The following is an 18,833-nucleotide window of genomic DNA, read 5'->3' as shown; positions in this document are numbered from 1 at the left end:
TAAAGTCTTAATCTTTTTACAAGAATATCTGGAGACTTTTTTTTTTTGACCTTGTACCTACATGTATATGCAGCTTGAGCATGAAGTCTGAAGCACCCAGTTGAACTTGGCTGCCATTTACAGCTAGTGTGTTGGAAGAAGAGTGCTGGGAGGATGAGATGGAATGTACTGTAAATATTCATCATTTACAGCAGTATAGTCAAGATAGAGACTCTACTTCATTCCTGTTGTGTTTTTGTCTTCTGAAAATAAGTTGTATATAGCTACTATGAGCCAACATCTGAATTCAAGCAGTGATGACAATGAAAGCAATAGCTTGCGTAAGATAATGAAAAGGCAAAGTGAGAAAGGACAGAGTGAGAAATTGTCTCAATCAGAGATCCCCAAAGCACATTACACTTCTGCCTACAGGCCAAGAAAATAAATGAACGTTAGGCTGACAGTCTTTAGCCATTGACATTCAGCTTTCCTGGGGCTGTAAGTAATTCTCTATGGCTAGCGACTTCAGGCATATGTGATAGCTCTGTCGGTGTATTCATAAATATATGACACTTTGACACTGGCTCCAGGTTCGTACGTTACTGAAGAGAGCAAGAAACTTGATAGCTGAAAGGCAAGTCTGATGCTTAAAATTCCGTATACCCTGCCACCTAATGAATCAGTAAACACTGTAAGACAGCAAATACTGTAAATACTGTAAATAATACAGTAAATACTATAAGACTTCTTAAATCTAAAGGATATGCTGAGTGTTTGAGGCATAACATTGGGATCCAGAGACAATATATATGTGAAAGCTGATTCTTAAACTGCAAAAGCTGTTATAATTTTTAAAAGCCCTATAAAATAAAACTTTATTCTTGTCTAAAGAGTTATTGACAAAATAATCCATAAATTAAGCTTTTTGAAAAGATTTTTTTTTTCTTTATAGTTATTTGTTAGGATGAATGTTGACAGTCTATTTAGCGTAGTATGACTGACAGCATTGTATGAGAAAACCCAGGGAGCTTGCTATCTGAAAGGCAAAACTGTGAAGGTAAGATACACTGGGAAACTAAGATAAAAGATTAAATTTAAATGTATCAGGCAAGAGAGAGGTCAAGCCCTCTTTTGTTTCCATTTGTTTCCATTTGTGTCTCAGATGGAAAGGGGCTGCCATGGCATTTGCAGGAATATGTCTGGGTGGAGATTAAAAAAGCTCTGGGACTGACCAAGTCTCAGAAGATTTGAGGAGAATACCTGAATGTATGCTGTGATTCCTGACTGGGCTTAATGCAACAAGTAAGTGAATAGCTAAAACAATAGGGAAATTTCAGTGTCACAGTGAGCACCCTGCCTACTTGTAAGATTACAAGATTATTATTATTTTTTTGGTTAGATAGCAAAATATTTTTAAATACAACTTGTATGCAGTCAGGAGGAAGGTTAGACTCACAAGTGGAAATACTACCGAGGGGTAAAGCATTGATCTAAGTGATTTGGAAGCACCAAAAAAAATGCAACTGCTGTAAGTCCCCTATGATCATTTACATTTAATGTTAATTTGTAAGTTCTGATTAGAAAGCAATATATGGCTTGCCATAAGTGTTGTTCCTCTGCCTTCAGTGAACTGTAATTGACTAGGGTAATAGATGGCCTTCCAACAAAGATTCCTCTATCTGCTGTTTCAGTAACATTTGAAAGAGTATTTAGCATCACTAAATTATATCTATCAGTGAAGAAGAAAAAAGGAAGATTGAATACAGATATTTATACAAACAAAGCAAAACACACCCTAACAAACAACATTCCATGCAGTGACCTGAACTAAGACTTCATATGCTTCACATCTGGTATATATTTGCATGTACATGGAAAACATCTTGGATTTATTAAAACAGGGTAATTTCATGCACATTTTGAAGATTCCTTTATATATTATTTGTTATGTGAAAAATGGTGAATCTCTTTGAATAAATAGAAGAAAATGCAGAAACTGGTGATACATTTTTAAGTATGTTGAAATCAATTATTTCCTTACTAAGATAAGAGGTAATTTCCTCATTTAAATCTCATAGATGTACTGACCAGCAAATCACTTTTGGTCCATTCCCGCACTGATAATTCAGTATAAAAAGCCTGTGTTCTAGCATAATTAGCTGTTTACTGAATTCTAAAAGTCCATACTGATATACCAAGCCAAAGTTATTAAATATCTGCTTTAACTACCCTTTCACCTTCAACTAACTCTGGAACAATTTGCTAGATTTGGTATCAAAGGAGCCAGAGCTTTCCTTCTACCTTTTTTTTTTATTTATTTATTTTTATTTTTTTTATTTTTTATTTTTTTGTAAAGAAAAAATAAAAACTCAAAACTCCCAGTGGATTGTGACAGATCAGGTTTGCTCCTGCCTTGCTCTGTTTATGTAGCCAGTAGGGCACCTTCATGGGGAAGCTGTAAAGTTATGAACAGTGAGCATGGATGAAGGGAGAGATGCACAATGTTCAGTGCAGAGTTGAAGTCACACAGTTCTCTTCTGTCACTAACTCACTCTGCAAAACCAGCTATGCAGTTATACCAACATATGATTTTATTTGTTTAGATTTACAAGATTTCTACATATTCTAGCCTGTGTACCACCTAAGACTGTTAAGGCCTAATGCTCGTCCCAAGTAGCATCTTTTTTCTTGTAAGAAGTTAAAACAGTTTTGTATTTTTATTTATTTATTTATTTATTATTTCCCTCTACACTTCATGTATAGTTAAAAAATGGAATTAAATGTTCTTCTACTGTGTGAAATACATGATATCAGGAAGAAAAAACTCAGGAAAGCTTAAAATAAATTGAAAGAGACTGAGATTTTTTATTTTTTATATTTTTTTTTTCAGACTGAAATAATGTTTTAAGTCAAAATGAAAACTTTCATCCATTCAAAATGAAACACTCATTTCATATTTTCTTCCTGAAGGAATTCCAATTTTATTTATCAAGCAAAATGAAGAATGAATGTATACAATTTGGAAACAAAGCAAATGAACAAATGTGAATAACATTATTTTCATTCCCTTTTTTTTTTTTTTTTTTTTTTGGGCCGGCTGACATTATTACACAGGTCTTTAAACATGAAATTTCAGTGAGTTTCCAGAGTAATTATTTTGCAGAAAGCAACAGTATCTGATCAATCTGATCAATAGTACAGAGAGTTAAGAGGATTTTGATCAATACCTACAAACCAGGCACATAAATTTCATCTCAGTAAAATTTTACCTTTTTTTTTTTTCTAGAGCCATGATTTCTTACTACATATCTATGTCTAACTTCTAAAGACTCAAATTTCTTTTCTCTACATTCTATTTCACTCTCAGTAACTCAGTTTTTGGACATGCTTGAAATCAACTGGGTTTATGCTTGCATCCATTTAATTCTGGGGGACTAGGTAGAAGTCCAAATTAATTTGGTGTATTTTGATATAAAGTAATAAATCAGCAGTTTGTTCTGAGGTCCCAGACAATTAAGAAGTTCCCTAGCAGTATTTCTGGATAGGTTTATTTGCTTCTTTTTTTTTTTCTTTGTAGTTTGTGCAACTTTATCATGTTGGTGGCTGTATATAAGCTACCTTGATATGTTGTAAAGGAAGAAAAACATTACTGGATGAAATGGAAGAACACTTTTTTTTTTCTTTTTTCTTTTTACCTACTCAGACATATTAATGCAACAGTATTTTAAAAGCTAACAAAAGAAATTCCTTAATTGACACAAGTCCTAAATTGTTGCTGGGTAGATTATATGCCAAGCTATAGGCTTATTTATAATTATCTGGAAATCCCTATTTTTTTGTTTTGTTTTGTTTTGTTTTGCTTTGTTGGGGGGTGAGGAAGATACATCTAACTGTAAATTCCAGTTTTACTTTCAGTAAACTGAAAGGTGTGGATCTTTCCTAGTGCTATGTAATTTTCCCTCTCATAACAAATATTCTAGCAATAAAAGTATATCCTTCATTTCATCTTTCCTTTTTTGTTTTCTATAGCCATGTGGAGCTAGGAATGTAAAGTATATGGGATGGGATTTAACCATCATGTTAGGATACTGCCTGACATTAGACCCCTCAGGCCAGTAAGGACCAACAGAGTTGACAGCAGAAGACACGTCTCACACAAGTCACAACTGTAGTCCCAAATCTCCCATTCAGCAGTGTCCCTGGACTGCCTTTCCAGTCGGAGACAGAAAGTCCAAGTCCTCTGTGTTTTGTTCTTTGTTTTTTGACTATTGCAACACAAATGTTTATAAACCTTGTTTAGTATCATTCAGGCAAACTGCTATGGTGAATAACTCTAATAGATCAAACACACACCTTATCTTAGCAGGAAAGTACCTTGCAAGTAAATGATGGGAATTTCAGCAGATCACTGAGATTCATTCCCTGAACAATTTCTCATTTTCAGATAGAAAGGAAAGGAAATTATCCAATTTCTCTTTTTATAATAACATCCAATACATTTAATGTCCAATTTTTATACAGCTTCTTGATTTATAGCATTTCCTGGGCTACTTCTGCTCTAGCTACTATTATCAAAGTAGTTATTGTGTTAACCCTTTTGGTGTCGGTGTGCCCCAAGAAGAGTTTTCTTAGCTCAGAGATATATCTCATGTGTGATGCTGAACATTTCAGGTTTGAAGCAGAATGTGTTTCCCTAATATGTTTTTAATCAGGCACACAAGACCATTCCCTGTTTCTCGTAGATGCTACATACACACTAAAGTGATGCATACCCGCAAGTTGAAAACTGGTGGCAAAGACCACCAGGCAAAGGAAGATTATCACATCTAGTAACACTTTTGTATTAAAAATACCTTTAGCTAGGATATAAACCAATGTTTTAGCAAGTTTGTCCTACCAGATCAAAGGGGATGAAGTGATAAGCCAGAATCTGATCTTGCACTCCCCGTGACCTGTATCATGAGTAATCGACAGATCACCATGCAAATTAATCAAATGCATCACAGAAATGATCTCTGATGTGCTTGGCCAAACTTGAAATTGCTGATAGTTCTTCACACAGGCTGAGTGTCTTACATTTGAAGTTAAGTCTGCCTCTTACTCTGTCTTTCTGGATCACTTGTTACCCAATTACTAGGTAACATGCAATGCAGTTTCCTGCCTCAGTCAACTTAAAACTACTATTTTTCTGTCATACCCAGAGTATTGTGCAGGAGTGTGTGTGGGGGGGGCTCATCAGCAAAGCTGTGTCTTACAGATAACACCTCTTTGATAAACAGGGAAACAGTGTCTTGTCTGAGCTATTATTTCAGACTTCCATGAACTCAAACCCTTCCTAGTTACATTTTCTTTAGAATCATTTTCAGGTTGTGATTCATAACTGGCATACTTACCTTTTAAGTGGTAATGTATATTTTTGATTATTATTATTTTTTAAACTTGAGAATCTGCACTTAGCAATGCCTTAATTCTGAGGAGAGCCTATGAAGGCAGAAACATGGCCTCTCATGTATCAGCCTGCAGTTCATGTTTTTAGCATAGCAACATTCAAACTATCATCATTATAAAAGACGTTAATCAAAATGCTGTCCTTTATTATGTTCATAGGTACAGACAGCTGGCCAGCTAAGTACAGTTGTCATTTTAGAGTAACAGCAGTGTTAATGGTCGGGCTTGTTACATTAAGTTAGAGGTGTTTCTGGATTTCAGAGGCTTTCATTAGCATTTAAAAGACTTTCTAGGCAAAGACAGTATCATTACCAGTGAAAGCATGTATGGGTTAAGAGTAACTCAGTGGGTAGAAGTCGCTGTGCTGAAGCTGGGCTCTCAACAGGTATTTACTGTAGCAGGACTTAAAACCCTTACCGCACTATTGCTAAAGAAGAATCTGACCCAGGAAACCAAGGAAGAGCTTCATTTATTGGAGTTATTCTGGTATGGTGACGGAATACCAGTTAGACTGATTATGAGTATTTTAAAAGCAAAATAATAAGCAGTATGAAGTACACAGAAATATAGCAGTACTTGAAAACATAGTGCCGTTAATTTAACTGTTTATCTCAGTGTTGTGGTCAGTTGCAAATTACAGTTGAAGATACTCAGGCTGACATTCTGTTTTCAATAGTAAATCAACAGACCCTTTACTTTCACTAAATTGTTTTCCAGGATTCTAGAGGAAATATGACTCAAAGAAATACAGTTGTAGAAGACAGCATGTGCCGAGGACAAGAGAAAACATTTAATTAAACCTTCTTTTCTAAACTGACCTTCCTTTCTCTTGACAAATGATGACAGGGAAATATATTCAAAGGAATACAAGCAAAACAATTAAGAAGCTTGTAATAATTTATAACTATTGAATTATGGATCACCTGAAGATGTGAACACATGCTCCTGGCTGTTGATTTCAGAGTATGTATCTCAAGGACGAGCTGTGTTTCAGAAGGGAAAATCCTTGCATGCCTACATGAGGCTTAAAAAGGAAAGCCGAGATGCATTTACTCAGAGCAAACCTTCCACTTAATTTAGGAATAAACAATGAGCAGTTGAGAACAATCTCCTGCATGAATCTAGTTCATGACAAATGACTGCAAGGAAATGCACTCTTTCACGCCCTTCTCTGTGAGCAGAGCAGAAGTCAGAAAAAGAGCACTGTACTCCGGCTGGGCTCTTCTGAACCACGTCATGGTACCCCTGTTCACCTCAGGAGACTGCAGCCTCTTAGCCTGGATGGTCAGGACACCATTCCTCCCAGTGCTGTAATCTTGTTACTGGTTTTCCTTTCCACATATTGCCCTCTCCTTTGCTATCCCCAAGGCAGCATGAGAAACCCTGTAGGTGCTCCCAGCAGTGTGATGAGAGCACGCAGACACTGCAGTACTTGTGGAAGTGGTGGACACAGAACAGGGGCACAGAGGGAGCAATGTGGAGCAGAAGCTGATGCTTCTTGATATAACAATGATTGAGAATAAACTTTGGCTTACCATCCAGTTTCATCTTTCTCATCTGTATATAAAAGGCCTATGTAATGGGGAGCTTCTAACCCCAGTAACATTTGCAAAGGCATTGCTCCACTTAGCATTACACAAAGCTGTCTAAATCAAACTTCTGAAAGTGGCTTAGGAGCTTCAGCTCCTTTGAACTTATATGTACTTGAGGTTTCTAGCCGCTCTTGACTATGGGACTTCGCAATTCAGCATAGAACGTGTGTTTAATACTTGCTATTATTTGTTTTATAGTTTGGAAATCTACAAAGAACAGTCATTTTATCTCTCTGACAGTCTTATTATAGTCAGAAAAATCTTATGATTCTTACTACTTGTATTTTAAAAGAGAGTGCCTCAGGATCTGGGGGAGCTTAACTACTGACAAGAAATAAAAAGGGCCCAGGACAGTTTGCTCTTAAAGCACTGCAGCAGGAGGTTGTCAAGCATGTACCAACGGTTTCAGATGAGGTTTAGGCTGAGATTTGTGTGACCTCTGCCTGAATTTGCTGTGTTTGACCATCTTAAAGCTGTAAATGCCAGACAGAACAGACAGTTGCACATTGTGTCCATCTCAGTATCTAAAAGGCTTCTATCTCGTTATCAGGTAAAGATTTGGAATCTCAACCTGGATAACGAAGGAAGAAGCCTTACCTGAGAAGAATTTTCTGTCAAGTTAAAGGTGAAAGTGAGCAGTTTCTGATAATGGTTTGATCACTGGTACAGTGCCGAGCAATTCCAGCCTTGTGCCCACAGCACAGTAGATGTGGCAAATAGAGGCTGATAGGAAAATAACGGTTAACATGAGCTTTAACATTGCCTATATCTTGATTAGGTCACTTTTAAGCTGGTATTGTCCAAAGACTTCCATTTAGCATACCTTGTTGGGATTAAGCACTAATAATGTAGGGGTCCAGTTACATCACCACCTCTCCCATAGATCCCATTCATACAGATTTGACACGTGGTCTTGAAGAAGAAAAATTCTATTATAATTACCATCTGAATAAGGAGAACGAACAGCTCTATCCACATACTGCAAGCATATGATAGCAAATCAGAGCTAAACGCTGTCTAAGCACAGGAATAGGTAGATTTTTAATAATAATTCAATTGGAATTTTTAATAAGAAAGACCTGTATGTCATTATAACAACAAAAAATATCAATCTTACTATATAACTGGAAAATTATAGTAATGCTGGCTGCATCATTCACCTTGCCCAGAACAACCTGTTAATGTTTTAATCTGAAAGTGCATCCTTTGTTCTTAGGCTGTGGTAAGGAAGGGTTCCTGCCCTGAGGCTCAATCATACTTTTTCCATTTTAGCCCCTAGACTTCTTACCACAGTTATTTTTCTAGATAAGGCAGAATTCTTTCCACAGCCTATTTTTATTTATTTATTTATTTATTTATTATTATTATTATTTTTTTTGAAGGACCGCTGCTGGAAGGCAGAAAGAACAACTTTGGTCAGTACTTTAAGTATCTGATGAAAGCTTCCACATTGGCAGCGAAGAGTGCTACCACTGTGGCATTGTAATCTGCCTTTTTGCAGCATCTCTTTGTACACAGCTGCTGCCAGACGTGGGAATACTACCATAGAGTTTGGGAATAATGAAAAGTATATTTCTGTTACTGAAACAGTAGCACTTAAAAGACTGGCTAATGTCATGTTGTGACTCCAGTCACTCTATCATAATGTTCTATCTTTTAGCACTTTATACCCAGTTGATAAAGGGCTGGGATAAGCATGGAATCTTACTTTAACAAACAGGTTTTTTTGGTAGACAGCCACTGCCATGGTTACGAGCAGCCAAGCCACAGCTTGTAGTCCATTTCCTCACCCTGCTGCCAACCTGCATCTCTAATGAGATGTTCTGGTAAACAAACACACTACATTAACCTTTCCTAAATTATTTTTTGAGATCAAGATGATGATTTCAGATTTTGAAATTGAAGCAATGGATTAAAGAGTTCCCTGCTGAAGGACCCAAAATTTTGATGTCTTGGAAGAACAACTTATTCACAGAATATTTAACTGTAAAGAGATATGCCAGGATACCCAAGGTTATTGGACTCTTCTGGTTCATATCTTTTTGATGCTGATGTTTGTTGAAAGCTCATTTCCTATCCTATTCAGTAGATTTGTAATACAGAAATAGGTGGGAGTTCAGGAGTTAGCAGTGTTTTGATCTTCCTACTTTTTCACCATAACACTGAATAATGTTATACATGTAATTTTATGTCTCAGAGGAGATACAATTGAACAGTTGGCCATATTTCAAAAGCATTAACAGCTATGCCAGATTCTCAAAGTGTTTTGGATGCAATCCTATAATTTTCTTCCTTTTAAAATTTAACTTTATATATATTTTTTTAATTTAGAAAACAGTGTTGTAGCCATACCACAAAGAAAAACCCACAAAAGAATCCAGATGCTTATGAACTTGTACAAGTGGAGCAACAAAAAATCAAAGTAAAACTATAATCTTCAAGAGTTTAAATTTGCCAGTATAGCAGTATATTACAAGTTGGTGAGTACTCCAATTAGTTCTTAGTTTGAGTTCTTATGTTCTTTCAGAATTACTCAATGCAGATTTACAGTCAAAATAGATAGGGGTAAACCCCTATAAGAGCTATACATTTGGTTTGATTGAGTGATTCAGTGTGTAAAGAATGAACGGAAGGACCAAACACATCATTCAGACAACTCTTTTGACTTCAGTGGCTTCATATCACTGATAGAGTTATGTCTTCACATAATCTGTAACAGATTTGTCCTTTCCTTCATGTCTTTACGTCTATATGGATTGCATCCTTGATCCTTGACAATGGCAAATATTTTTTTCATGCTAATAACAATATTGCTCCCAGTTTACCTCCAATCTACTGTTAGAGCCAGTCAGCAAGCATCATTTTCCTTACAAACCAGAGAAGTGTCTCTGCAGTAATGATAGCCCCTTTGCTTATCTACTCACTTCAAACAGTTAGGTCTGAGGACTTTCAAATTAGAGGATAAGAATCCTTACCTCTTGTTCTTGTTACATTCATTAGGCTTTTTTTTAGTGACATTTTTTACACTTATTTTTATATTTTATATTCTGAGAGATCATTGACTATATTAAGGTATGCTATATTTATGCCGGTGTAGTATGAATGAATGATCAGATGTTTTTCATCATCAGAGATCTTCTGTCTCCATCCATGCATAGGAAGTTTTGGAAGCGTGCCTTAACATTTTTAGGTTTAGTTTTGACTAGATGGGCAATGAGAAATAGCTGCTGGTGGTTATAAAGCTGGAATCTGAACAGTAGAAACAATCAGCAGAGCTCTGGGAAATCTCTGAAAGCAAATCTGAAAGCCTGGGTCATTTAGAAGTTAGGGAAGGTTTGAATATTAGAAGAATAGCTTGTTTTGATTTATTTCATTTCCGGGATTGGTGCTTTCTCATAGAACAGTTCAATGAAGAGATGCTCCTGCTAACAATGGGAATTTGGGCAGCCTTGGCCATCCCCCAAAAATGTGGTGTGCCAGGCCTCTGGCACTGAAGTTTAGAGAAAGTTGGAGGTCTGGAACTGAAGCTTTAGGTGAACTAGATAGGGCATGTTTTAAGGGCAGCCAGGCACACAGACATTTGCAGCCAGTTTGTAAAATACATACCAAAGGCAATGGCTGGGTAGGCACAGTATTAAAAGTTACTATTTAATGATGCTTTTTGTTTATTCAGAATATGGAATAAAAATCTTAGACACTGAAGACCTGATGCAAAAAAAAAAAAAAAAAAGCACAGAATCTGGGAATCCCTTGACAAACATTTACATGGGAGGTGATGATAAACAAACAAGACTTAATACTTAGCACAACAATACTTTTAGAGGACATGTTTTATTAACTGCTTTGTATTTCTTCTCTGCCTATCAGGAGAATCCTTTATTTGAAACCACTCATTGCAGGTTTACTGTAAGATGTAGCTTGCTATTTTTAATCAGTGTATGAGAAATGAGGAGAGACGTAGATCCAATAGCATTAGCAGGTAATACTCAACATCTCTGAAGGCACATCTATTGAGCACTTCAATTTGACTGTGAACTCATGCTTAAATGGCTATCTTTGTTTTGCTGCTGATATATCGTGATATTACTCTCATATACTGATGCAGATTTATTCATAGTCTGTCAGGCACAGCATGTTGCAGTCCTTTCACATGGGGAATAAAGAAAGTTTTTTTTTTTCTAGTTATAAGTCTCAGATAAACAAAAAGATAAGGTATTATTTAGTGACACAGTGCAATCAGTTCTCTCAGAATGCCAGCTGATAATACAGTGACTGTGCATGTGCCTTTATGCTCAGAAATGGTATGTTACTCTGCCAGACAATGGGGAACATTTAAATAGGACCCAATGTTCAGAAAGGCAATACACTTCCTGAAACTTGGAGTTTAAAATCACTGTGTCTGAAAAAAGGAGACAGCTAGAATAAATAAGACATTTTGGAAAACGTATGCCATATTCTTTCAGAACAAAATTTAAAATGATTCAGACTGACAAGAATTTTAAGACCCATTTTGAAGGCTACTCTGCATGGGTAAATATATTAGTAAAATAACTAGAATGATTCATATAGATTTCTTTTAAAATTTTGGAATATAGATGCATGTAAACATAAATTCTGCCATTAGTGAGTCAGATTTCCAAGGCTTTAAGAATCTCTCTTAGATTCAAGGTACAGTTTACGTAGGGGCATATATTTCAATATAATTCATTTGTTAAATGAAGGGACTTATAATTGTTAATAAAATTGGGTGAACTCTTAGGATCCATTTAAGCATATTTTTAAGAAAACTCTCAGCACAGCTAGCCTTGTGAGATAGCTCAAAGATACCACTGCAAGAAATGGAAGTGGAGTCTTTTTCAGTAACACTTGGTTAGTTTTGATAATACAAAAACCTATATATTTTGGCAACAATTCAGAAGTTTTGTATCAGCCATACATACTCCTGGAAGAAGTCAGCTGCTAGTTATCTCTAAGGACATATATTTTCTCTAAAAATAGTGACAGGTTTTATTTACATTGTTGAATGTCAACTAGAAAAAAGAAAAACAGATCTAATGCTATTGCTGTCATGATCAGTGGAGGTTTATGGAAATTCCAGATATGGAAACAAAGACTGATTTTTAAGCAGACTATCTCTACTGCTACTTAAAAATTATCGTTTCTTTTTTCCTGGTGCTCTGTTGATATATGACTAATCTTGGTTACAATTATAAGGATTTCACACTGTAAATTACAGAGTATGCAATAAGTCATTGAAGCATAATGTAGAGAATAATATAAAATAAGTAGGCCATACCGATCTTGAATACTGTCTTTTACTTTAGCTAACACTGTAATATTTTGTGTTAAAGTTGATAGTAAATATATTGTATTAATTATATGCAATTAATGTCTTTTTACATGTCTTCAACCTAATGGATGACAGATTCATTTATGTTTTACAGCCAAAATGTGGGTAAATTGGTCTGTAACATGTAAACTCAAACACTTACCTCTAGTATAAGACTAACTTGATAAAACCTGATGAGTTGAGTTGCGTATTCTAAACTACTGATAGGAATTGCAGCCTATTGCACATAGCTAGCGGAATAGCTAGTGGGACTAGTAGAGATTGAATGAATATGAATAAGATTCCATTCACCTAAATAGTCTCAGAAATCACATGTTCCTCTTTATTATCCTCTGAATACCTTCTATTCCAAAACAAAGCAAAAACCAAACAATCCCCCAAAACCCACACTGAATAAATAATCATTTTATGATGAAATGGTTAATTGACAATAAAAGAGCACTCAAAAATGACTTTTTTTTTCGCCTGATCACTGTATTTTTGCCCATTCCTGTTTCTTGAGAAGGTTTATCTGTACAGTAACTCATAGGTGGTATAGGGAAATCTGATGTTATTGCTGTGACCTCAATGCAACCATTCATGCATTTTTCATTTCCTGTAAGTACTTACTTAATTTTTAACAATGTGTGTAACCTTATTTCTATTTTTAGATTAACTGATCTCACACTATACTTTGGATTTGAAGAGTAGTGGTAAATCTGGTTCCCTAAAGCACAGTGGAATCACTCCAGAAGTGGTTTCATACTGCCTTGGGATGGTTCTAACATCATATCAGTGGGACACTTTTGGGTGACTGTGAGATCAGTCTTTTTTCTGTTTCTACAGATATAGTTTCAGCATTTCACTGGCTTCATCCTATTTTATTTTATTTTATTTTATTTTATTTTATTTTATTTTATTTTATTTTATTTTATTTTATTTTATTTTATTTTATTTTAATTATTTTTCTTTCCTGTAATTAATGCTATAACAACCCCTTCCACTGACTTTCTTCACAGGCAATTACATCAATTTTATACGCATAATGCAGTCACTTTTGGCTTCATGAGCAAAATCCTCCAAACTAGCATAACAAAATTCAGCCTCTCCCTTCTAATTTTATTAAAACAAAACAAAACAAAACAAAACAAAACAACTGAAGATAAATGCAGCTCAGAACTGCCCTTTAGCCACAGCTGCAGGCATACTGGGGACCATGTCCTAAGCAAGGTGGTATAACAGGGAGCAGCCCCATAACTGTCTTGGCAAATCCAAGTCCTCTGGAAACCCTTCAGGTATTAATTGTTATGAATTACCACTAGCTTAAATAAAATTATTTAGCAAATTATTTACTTAGGACTAAGATGACAAATGCAGGCAGATAAAGTTCCATAGTGGGGTGTAATAAATTATAAAGACCGTTATATATAATCATTAGAAAGAAATTGGGACCTTAAATTACATTTGTAATTAAAATGTCTATTTAAAATTTTATCTTAGCTTGACCGTACATTCATAATTTGTGAAGCTGAGTGTTTTGATGTAAGAATTTAAGTTGGCATTGCAAACCTAATAGCTTTTTAGGAAGAAAATCTAGGTCCAGTTACAAAACCAAACTATTTGGTTACTAAATCTAGATTCTGGCAGATCTGGTGGGATTCAGAGGAGATCTGAAAATAGATGAGCATTTCAGAACAATAATGACTATCTACTTCCCTGATAAAATCAACAGTACAGGTAGTTAAAGTAAGAAGCACATGGTTGCATTGAACAGAATGAATAGTTAATGTGTGTATCAGCCCCTTGTTTGTGGTCTTGTGGGTCTTCCCACCTCTGGTAGTACCTCTAGTAGCTGAAGAAACGGCACCGTATCAATTAAGTTGTTTGTATTACTGAAAGCTTGCAACAACAATCATTTAAAAATTTCCTAAAGAGCTGGAGTAGGACAGGCATTTAGTGAGATAAGTTCTTCCTTAGACTAGACATGTGACTACTGCTCCCAGCTCCTGTTTCCCTTACTGTATTTTCAAAATTGTTTCTTAATCTTACATTATAGCAACATGGTCCACGAGATCCAGCCAGATTATTCCTCCTCACCCACATATCTGCTTCCATACAGAGCAACTCTGTTGCTGACCAACAGTGAAAAAACGGCAAATCTCAGAAAGATTGACTGAGAGTGGAGGAGTATATTTAAACCCTATTAACTTGATTGGCATTATGTCACATGAGAGATATTGTGAAAAAAATCAAACATCATGGAAACAGCCCCAACATTGCATATGGATGCCTGCGTTTTATGTTTATACAGTGTATTTTATGTTTATACAGTGCATTTTTACATTGTCTCTTATTTTGTCTTCAAACCTTTATCTCTGCTCTTTATTAAATCTTCAATTTAGTTATCTTCAGCTGGTATTTTACAGCAACAGTCTGACACAAAGGCTTGTTAATCAGACATAATTTTCTAAACAAGCAAAGTGTGTGCTATATATAGGATAAATGATATGGAATTGTGAATTACAAATCTATATTCATACTGAGATTTTCTTTGGAGACATTGTGAACAGTTGCAGGGACTCAGCTATGGCATTAAACTTTTATTGTTAAAGGTGGGATTTTAAAAAAACCATGTTGGGCAGAACACCATCTTTAAATTAAATATTCATTGTACCAGTTTTCTCATCTCTCTTTTTTCTCATTCAACCTTCTTTGTCATTCATTGCTGTCTGTAAATACAAGTGTCTAATAACAAGAAAATAATGCTGTGAGGAGCATATATAAGACAGTGAGCAACAAATTAATGGTTGAAAGGTATACAAAAGTAGGTAGATTTCTTTGGTTATTCACAGTATAATTAGAAATACATTCTATATGACATGTTTGTATAATAAATACACATTTATAGATGAGGGGAAGATCTGCCTTCATAGCTATTTTTTTCAGCAGTGAGGAGGACACTCACAGTATTTAAAAGCATTAGTAGTGAAACAAATTTAGGAAATAAGGACAGATTTGAGCCAGGTCCACATCTTTAACAGGCCTGGGAAGAACCTGTTCTTTGTGGTCTAAAGCTACCTCTACCAGGTAGCTAAATACTTGCTCTGTGCTTGTAAAACTCTATTAAAAAGTGCATAATTAAGTCTTAGAAAGCTCTAGGAATGTAATAATCACAGTGTGCATAGTGATTGCATTATATTTTGATGGTTAATCTTGTAAAGTGAGTACTAACCTGATCTGAAGCCATGTGAGCATTGGTGTTGTGCCTCCACCAAATACCCAGACGGTGAAAAACACAATAAGCAGTGCTGTTGTGAACATCATTTGTTTGGGCTGGGATCCTGTGTCTCGAATAGCCAATGCAAATGCTATTGCACCACGTAAACCTGAAAAATGGATGAGAATGGTGAACTTAATGTGATGGAGAAATAGAATTTTACTCTTTCCTACCCAAACCTGATTCCAAGGGCAGAAAGGATTTTCAGCCACAATCATAACTATAATTTGTTGAATCACAGTAGTTGAAAGCACGGTGTTTAAGGCAAGTGTAAGCAACTTAGCAAAAATGGACAATGAAACCTCTATGATAATCACATAATAATTACACATCTGTTTTCTATCCACTGAATTCCCTGTTGTGAATAATTTTATATTAAACATAATTTTATATTAAACATTTTATATTTTATATTAAAAATGATATTAAATTTTGATAGTCATAAAATTATATACCTGAGTAAACATAGTAAACATAAAATCTTACAAATATGGACAAAACAGCTAACACTGAGTTTAAAAAAAGCCCCATGGGTAGTAACAAGCTAATTAAATAGGTCCTCATACAGTGACACATTAAAAAGGACAGGAAAATAAAGCCTGTCCTTTCATATATTTAAAATAATGCTTCCACACCTAAGGATGCATAATACAAATAATACTCTCTATTTTCTTATGTTGTTCATTAATCTATTTAAATTTATTTTAGTTTTCTAAAAAAATATAATCTATAAAATATATGTAGAGAGCAAAACCATTGCATGTATACAATGCACACTGAATCTTTGCAAATATCAAGAGATTAAACGTAATTATTGAAACTTTTGTAAGGTACTGATGGCTTATGCAAAATCTTTTAATCAACAGCTAAAAACCCTAGTTTTTGTAGTGGAACTCTAAAGCTTTTTAAGAGTGCATAGCTAGGCTACGAATCATTTGGTATAGAAGATGAACAGTTTATCCAGAGAAAACAAAGCCTTTTCTGCAACGCAGCACCAGGCTGTAGTTACACTAGCTGAACTGCTTCAGTGGCAGAGGTTTAAAATCTCTGCTTTTATGAAAGTGACACTAAAGTCAACAAGGAGACTTGTCATTGATTTTGCTTTTATGTAAAAGACATCTCTAAAGATGCTTATGCTTTACTATTTTCTTCAAAATAAAAAGCATCAGCTCATTTTAAACATGTGCCTGAGGAGCAAATGAGCCACCATTAACATGGTCTTTTTCTGGTGATTAAAGTGGTAATCTAGATGACTACCTCAAATTAAATTTAACACATGAAAATATTTCTTTTTCACATGAGCTGAGACTGCTGGCCTGCTCATTTTAGCTGATGTTGAACTTAATTTGAGAAGCTGAGGCTTAATTACACATAGACTAATCTAATTTTGATTTACAATGTGTTTTTATCAGGAATCATGATTAAACATAATTGTAAAAGTGAATCTACCCTCTGTAACATGATGCTAGAAGAGGGACACAAACAGATGAGGAATATAATAAATTAAAATGCTACATTATCCACTTCCAAGACTAACTCATCCACCTTTTCTCAAATGTATTAGTACTCAAAAAGTATATTTAGTAACTTCAGTAAAATTCTTGGCAAAGTCAGGTGTACTCAGATGCTAACTGGCAATGTACTTGCCCAATCTTAAGTGCTTTTTTTCAGACTTTGATATGCATGGTGACTATGGCCATAAAACTCTGTAAAGAAAATAGTAATATTGGGTGCATTTGGTAGCAATATGATCAAAGGCAAAACTAATCTCAAATTCTTTGTTTTCACATCTTCGTGTGTGATGATGTGGTGACTGAAGCCCAGTTTTCTCCATGGCCTACTGGAACCTGAAGCTATGCCAGAACATTGATTCAAAAGCTCTGCTAGTCTTGTGTAGGCACTGGCACGAAGCAAGTGAGGGCGTTCCTCCAAATGCAAATTCAGTGTCTTGTTTACTCGTATCAGAAATGTGTCTTCTTTCTGGCAGTCATTGTCTTCTCTGTTTATCACTATACACAGGATGATCAGTTTGTAGTAAATAAGAACATTATTGGTAACTGAGCATACATCTTAATACATATAATAAAGTGCAATTACATGGAAAATCCACACATCAGTGAAGTGCGAAACTGCTGGTAGTATGAAAGGCAGTGAGTCCTTATTGGTCTTCTGGCAGATTATGCAATTTATTTAAAAAAATATTTTAAAGATATTTCTCTCAACAAAATACAGTATCTTTTTGAAAACACTTAAAAATACTTTCTGACTATTTTAACATTTGCATTTTAGAAATTTTCAATACTACCATTTTTGGTTTTCAGCTGCCAGATTATGCTGGGAAGCTAATGTGTACTCTCACAGTGAGTCCTCACTGGCTGCTTTCTGCTTCTAGCTCGGTGGAGAATGAAATTTGACTGGAGAAACAAGGACAGAAAAGTTGATGAATAAGATATATTTTAGAATACTTTGAAATCCATACTTTATCTGAGCAAAAAGAAAAGAAAAATGAGGCTTGGAAACTGGATAACTAATGATAGCAAGTTTATTTATTTATTTATTTATTTTGTGTGTGTGCTGTTGTTTAGTTGGCCACCTGCTAGCTTTATCAGGGTGATCTACATATATATCTCACACCACTAACAATTGTAGATGAGCAGGCAGTCTGAAAGCCAGTTTGTAATGAACGTGTGTCATCATCTCTGACTACAATCTAGTTGGTATTAACTGACATTTTCAGTGGCAGCTTTTAGCAGAAGGATTGAATGGATGTAGAAATGAACTACTGTGCTGCTCTCTAGAGATATGGAATTATATAGGCTTAAATGAGGCACCCTGATGAGGAGTATTCCTGATGAAGAAGCTTGAAATGTAGTGCATTGTATTCTACTTGCTACCTGGCTAAATGGATCAGTGTACAGCAAGGCTGTCAATCAAGAACTTTTATCCATTAAAAATTGGAATACCTTTTTGTATAAAAAGCAAGAAAAAGACAAAAAAGTTATGACTTTCTAACTTTAAAAAAATGATTTCATAAATGGCATAGGGGGATCTGTGTTTCTGTCTTTCAGTGACTAAATACTCTTAGCTTATTAGTGCGTTTTTTTCTAAGTAGCCTCAGAAAGTCAAGTGGAAGTATTTCTAGCTTATGCAAGTCCAAAAATATAGTTTCCAGCTGATATTTTAACAATTCAGTGGATCAGTGGATGAT

At 35.2% G+C, this 18,833-nt stretch overlaps 1 protein-coding gene across 1 annotated transcript in view; it reads right to left on the bottom strand.

Moving 5' to 3' along the window:
• Positions 1 to 18,833, bottom strand: part of SLC9A9 (solute carrier family 9 member A9) — a 217,796-nt gene that overhangs the window by 80,269 nt on the left and 118,694 nt on the right. The window contains 1 exon segment of the mRNA XM_032193572.1: positions 15,581 to 15,734. Coding sequence (XP_032049463.1) covers positions 15,581 to 15,734 — 154 coding nt within the window.

This window comes from Aythya fuligula, chromosome 9, assembly GCF_009819795.1.
Source record: "Aythya fuligula isolate bAytFul2 chromosome 9, bAytFul2.pri, whole genome shotgun sequence".
In the NCBI taxonomy this organism is placed as follows: domain Eukaryota; kingdom Metazoa; phylum Chordata; class Aves; order Anseriformes; family Anatidae; genus Aythya; species Aythya fuligula.
Note: the sequence above shows the minus strand (reverse complement) of the source record. Positions and strands in the feature narration are given on the sequence as shown.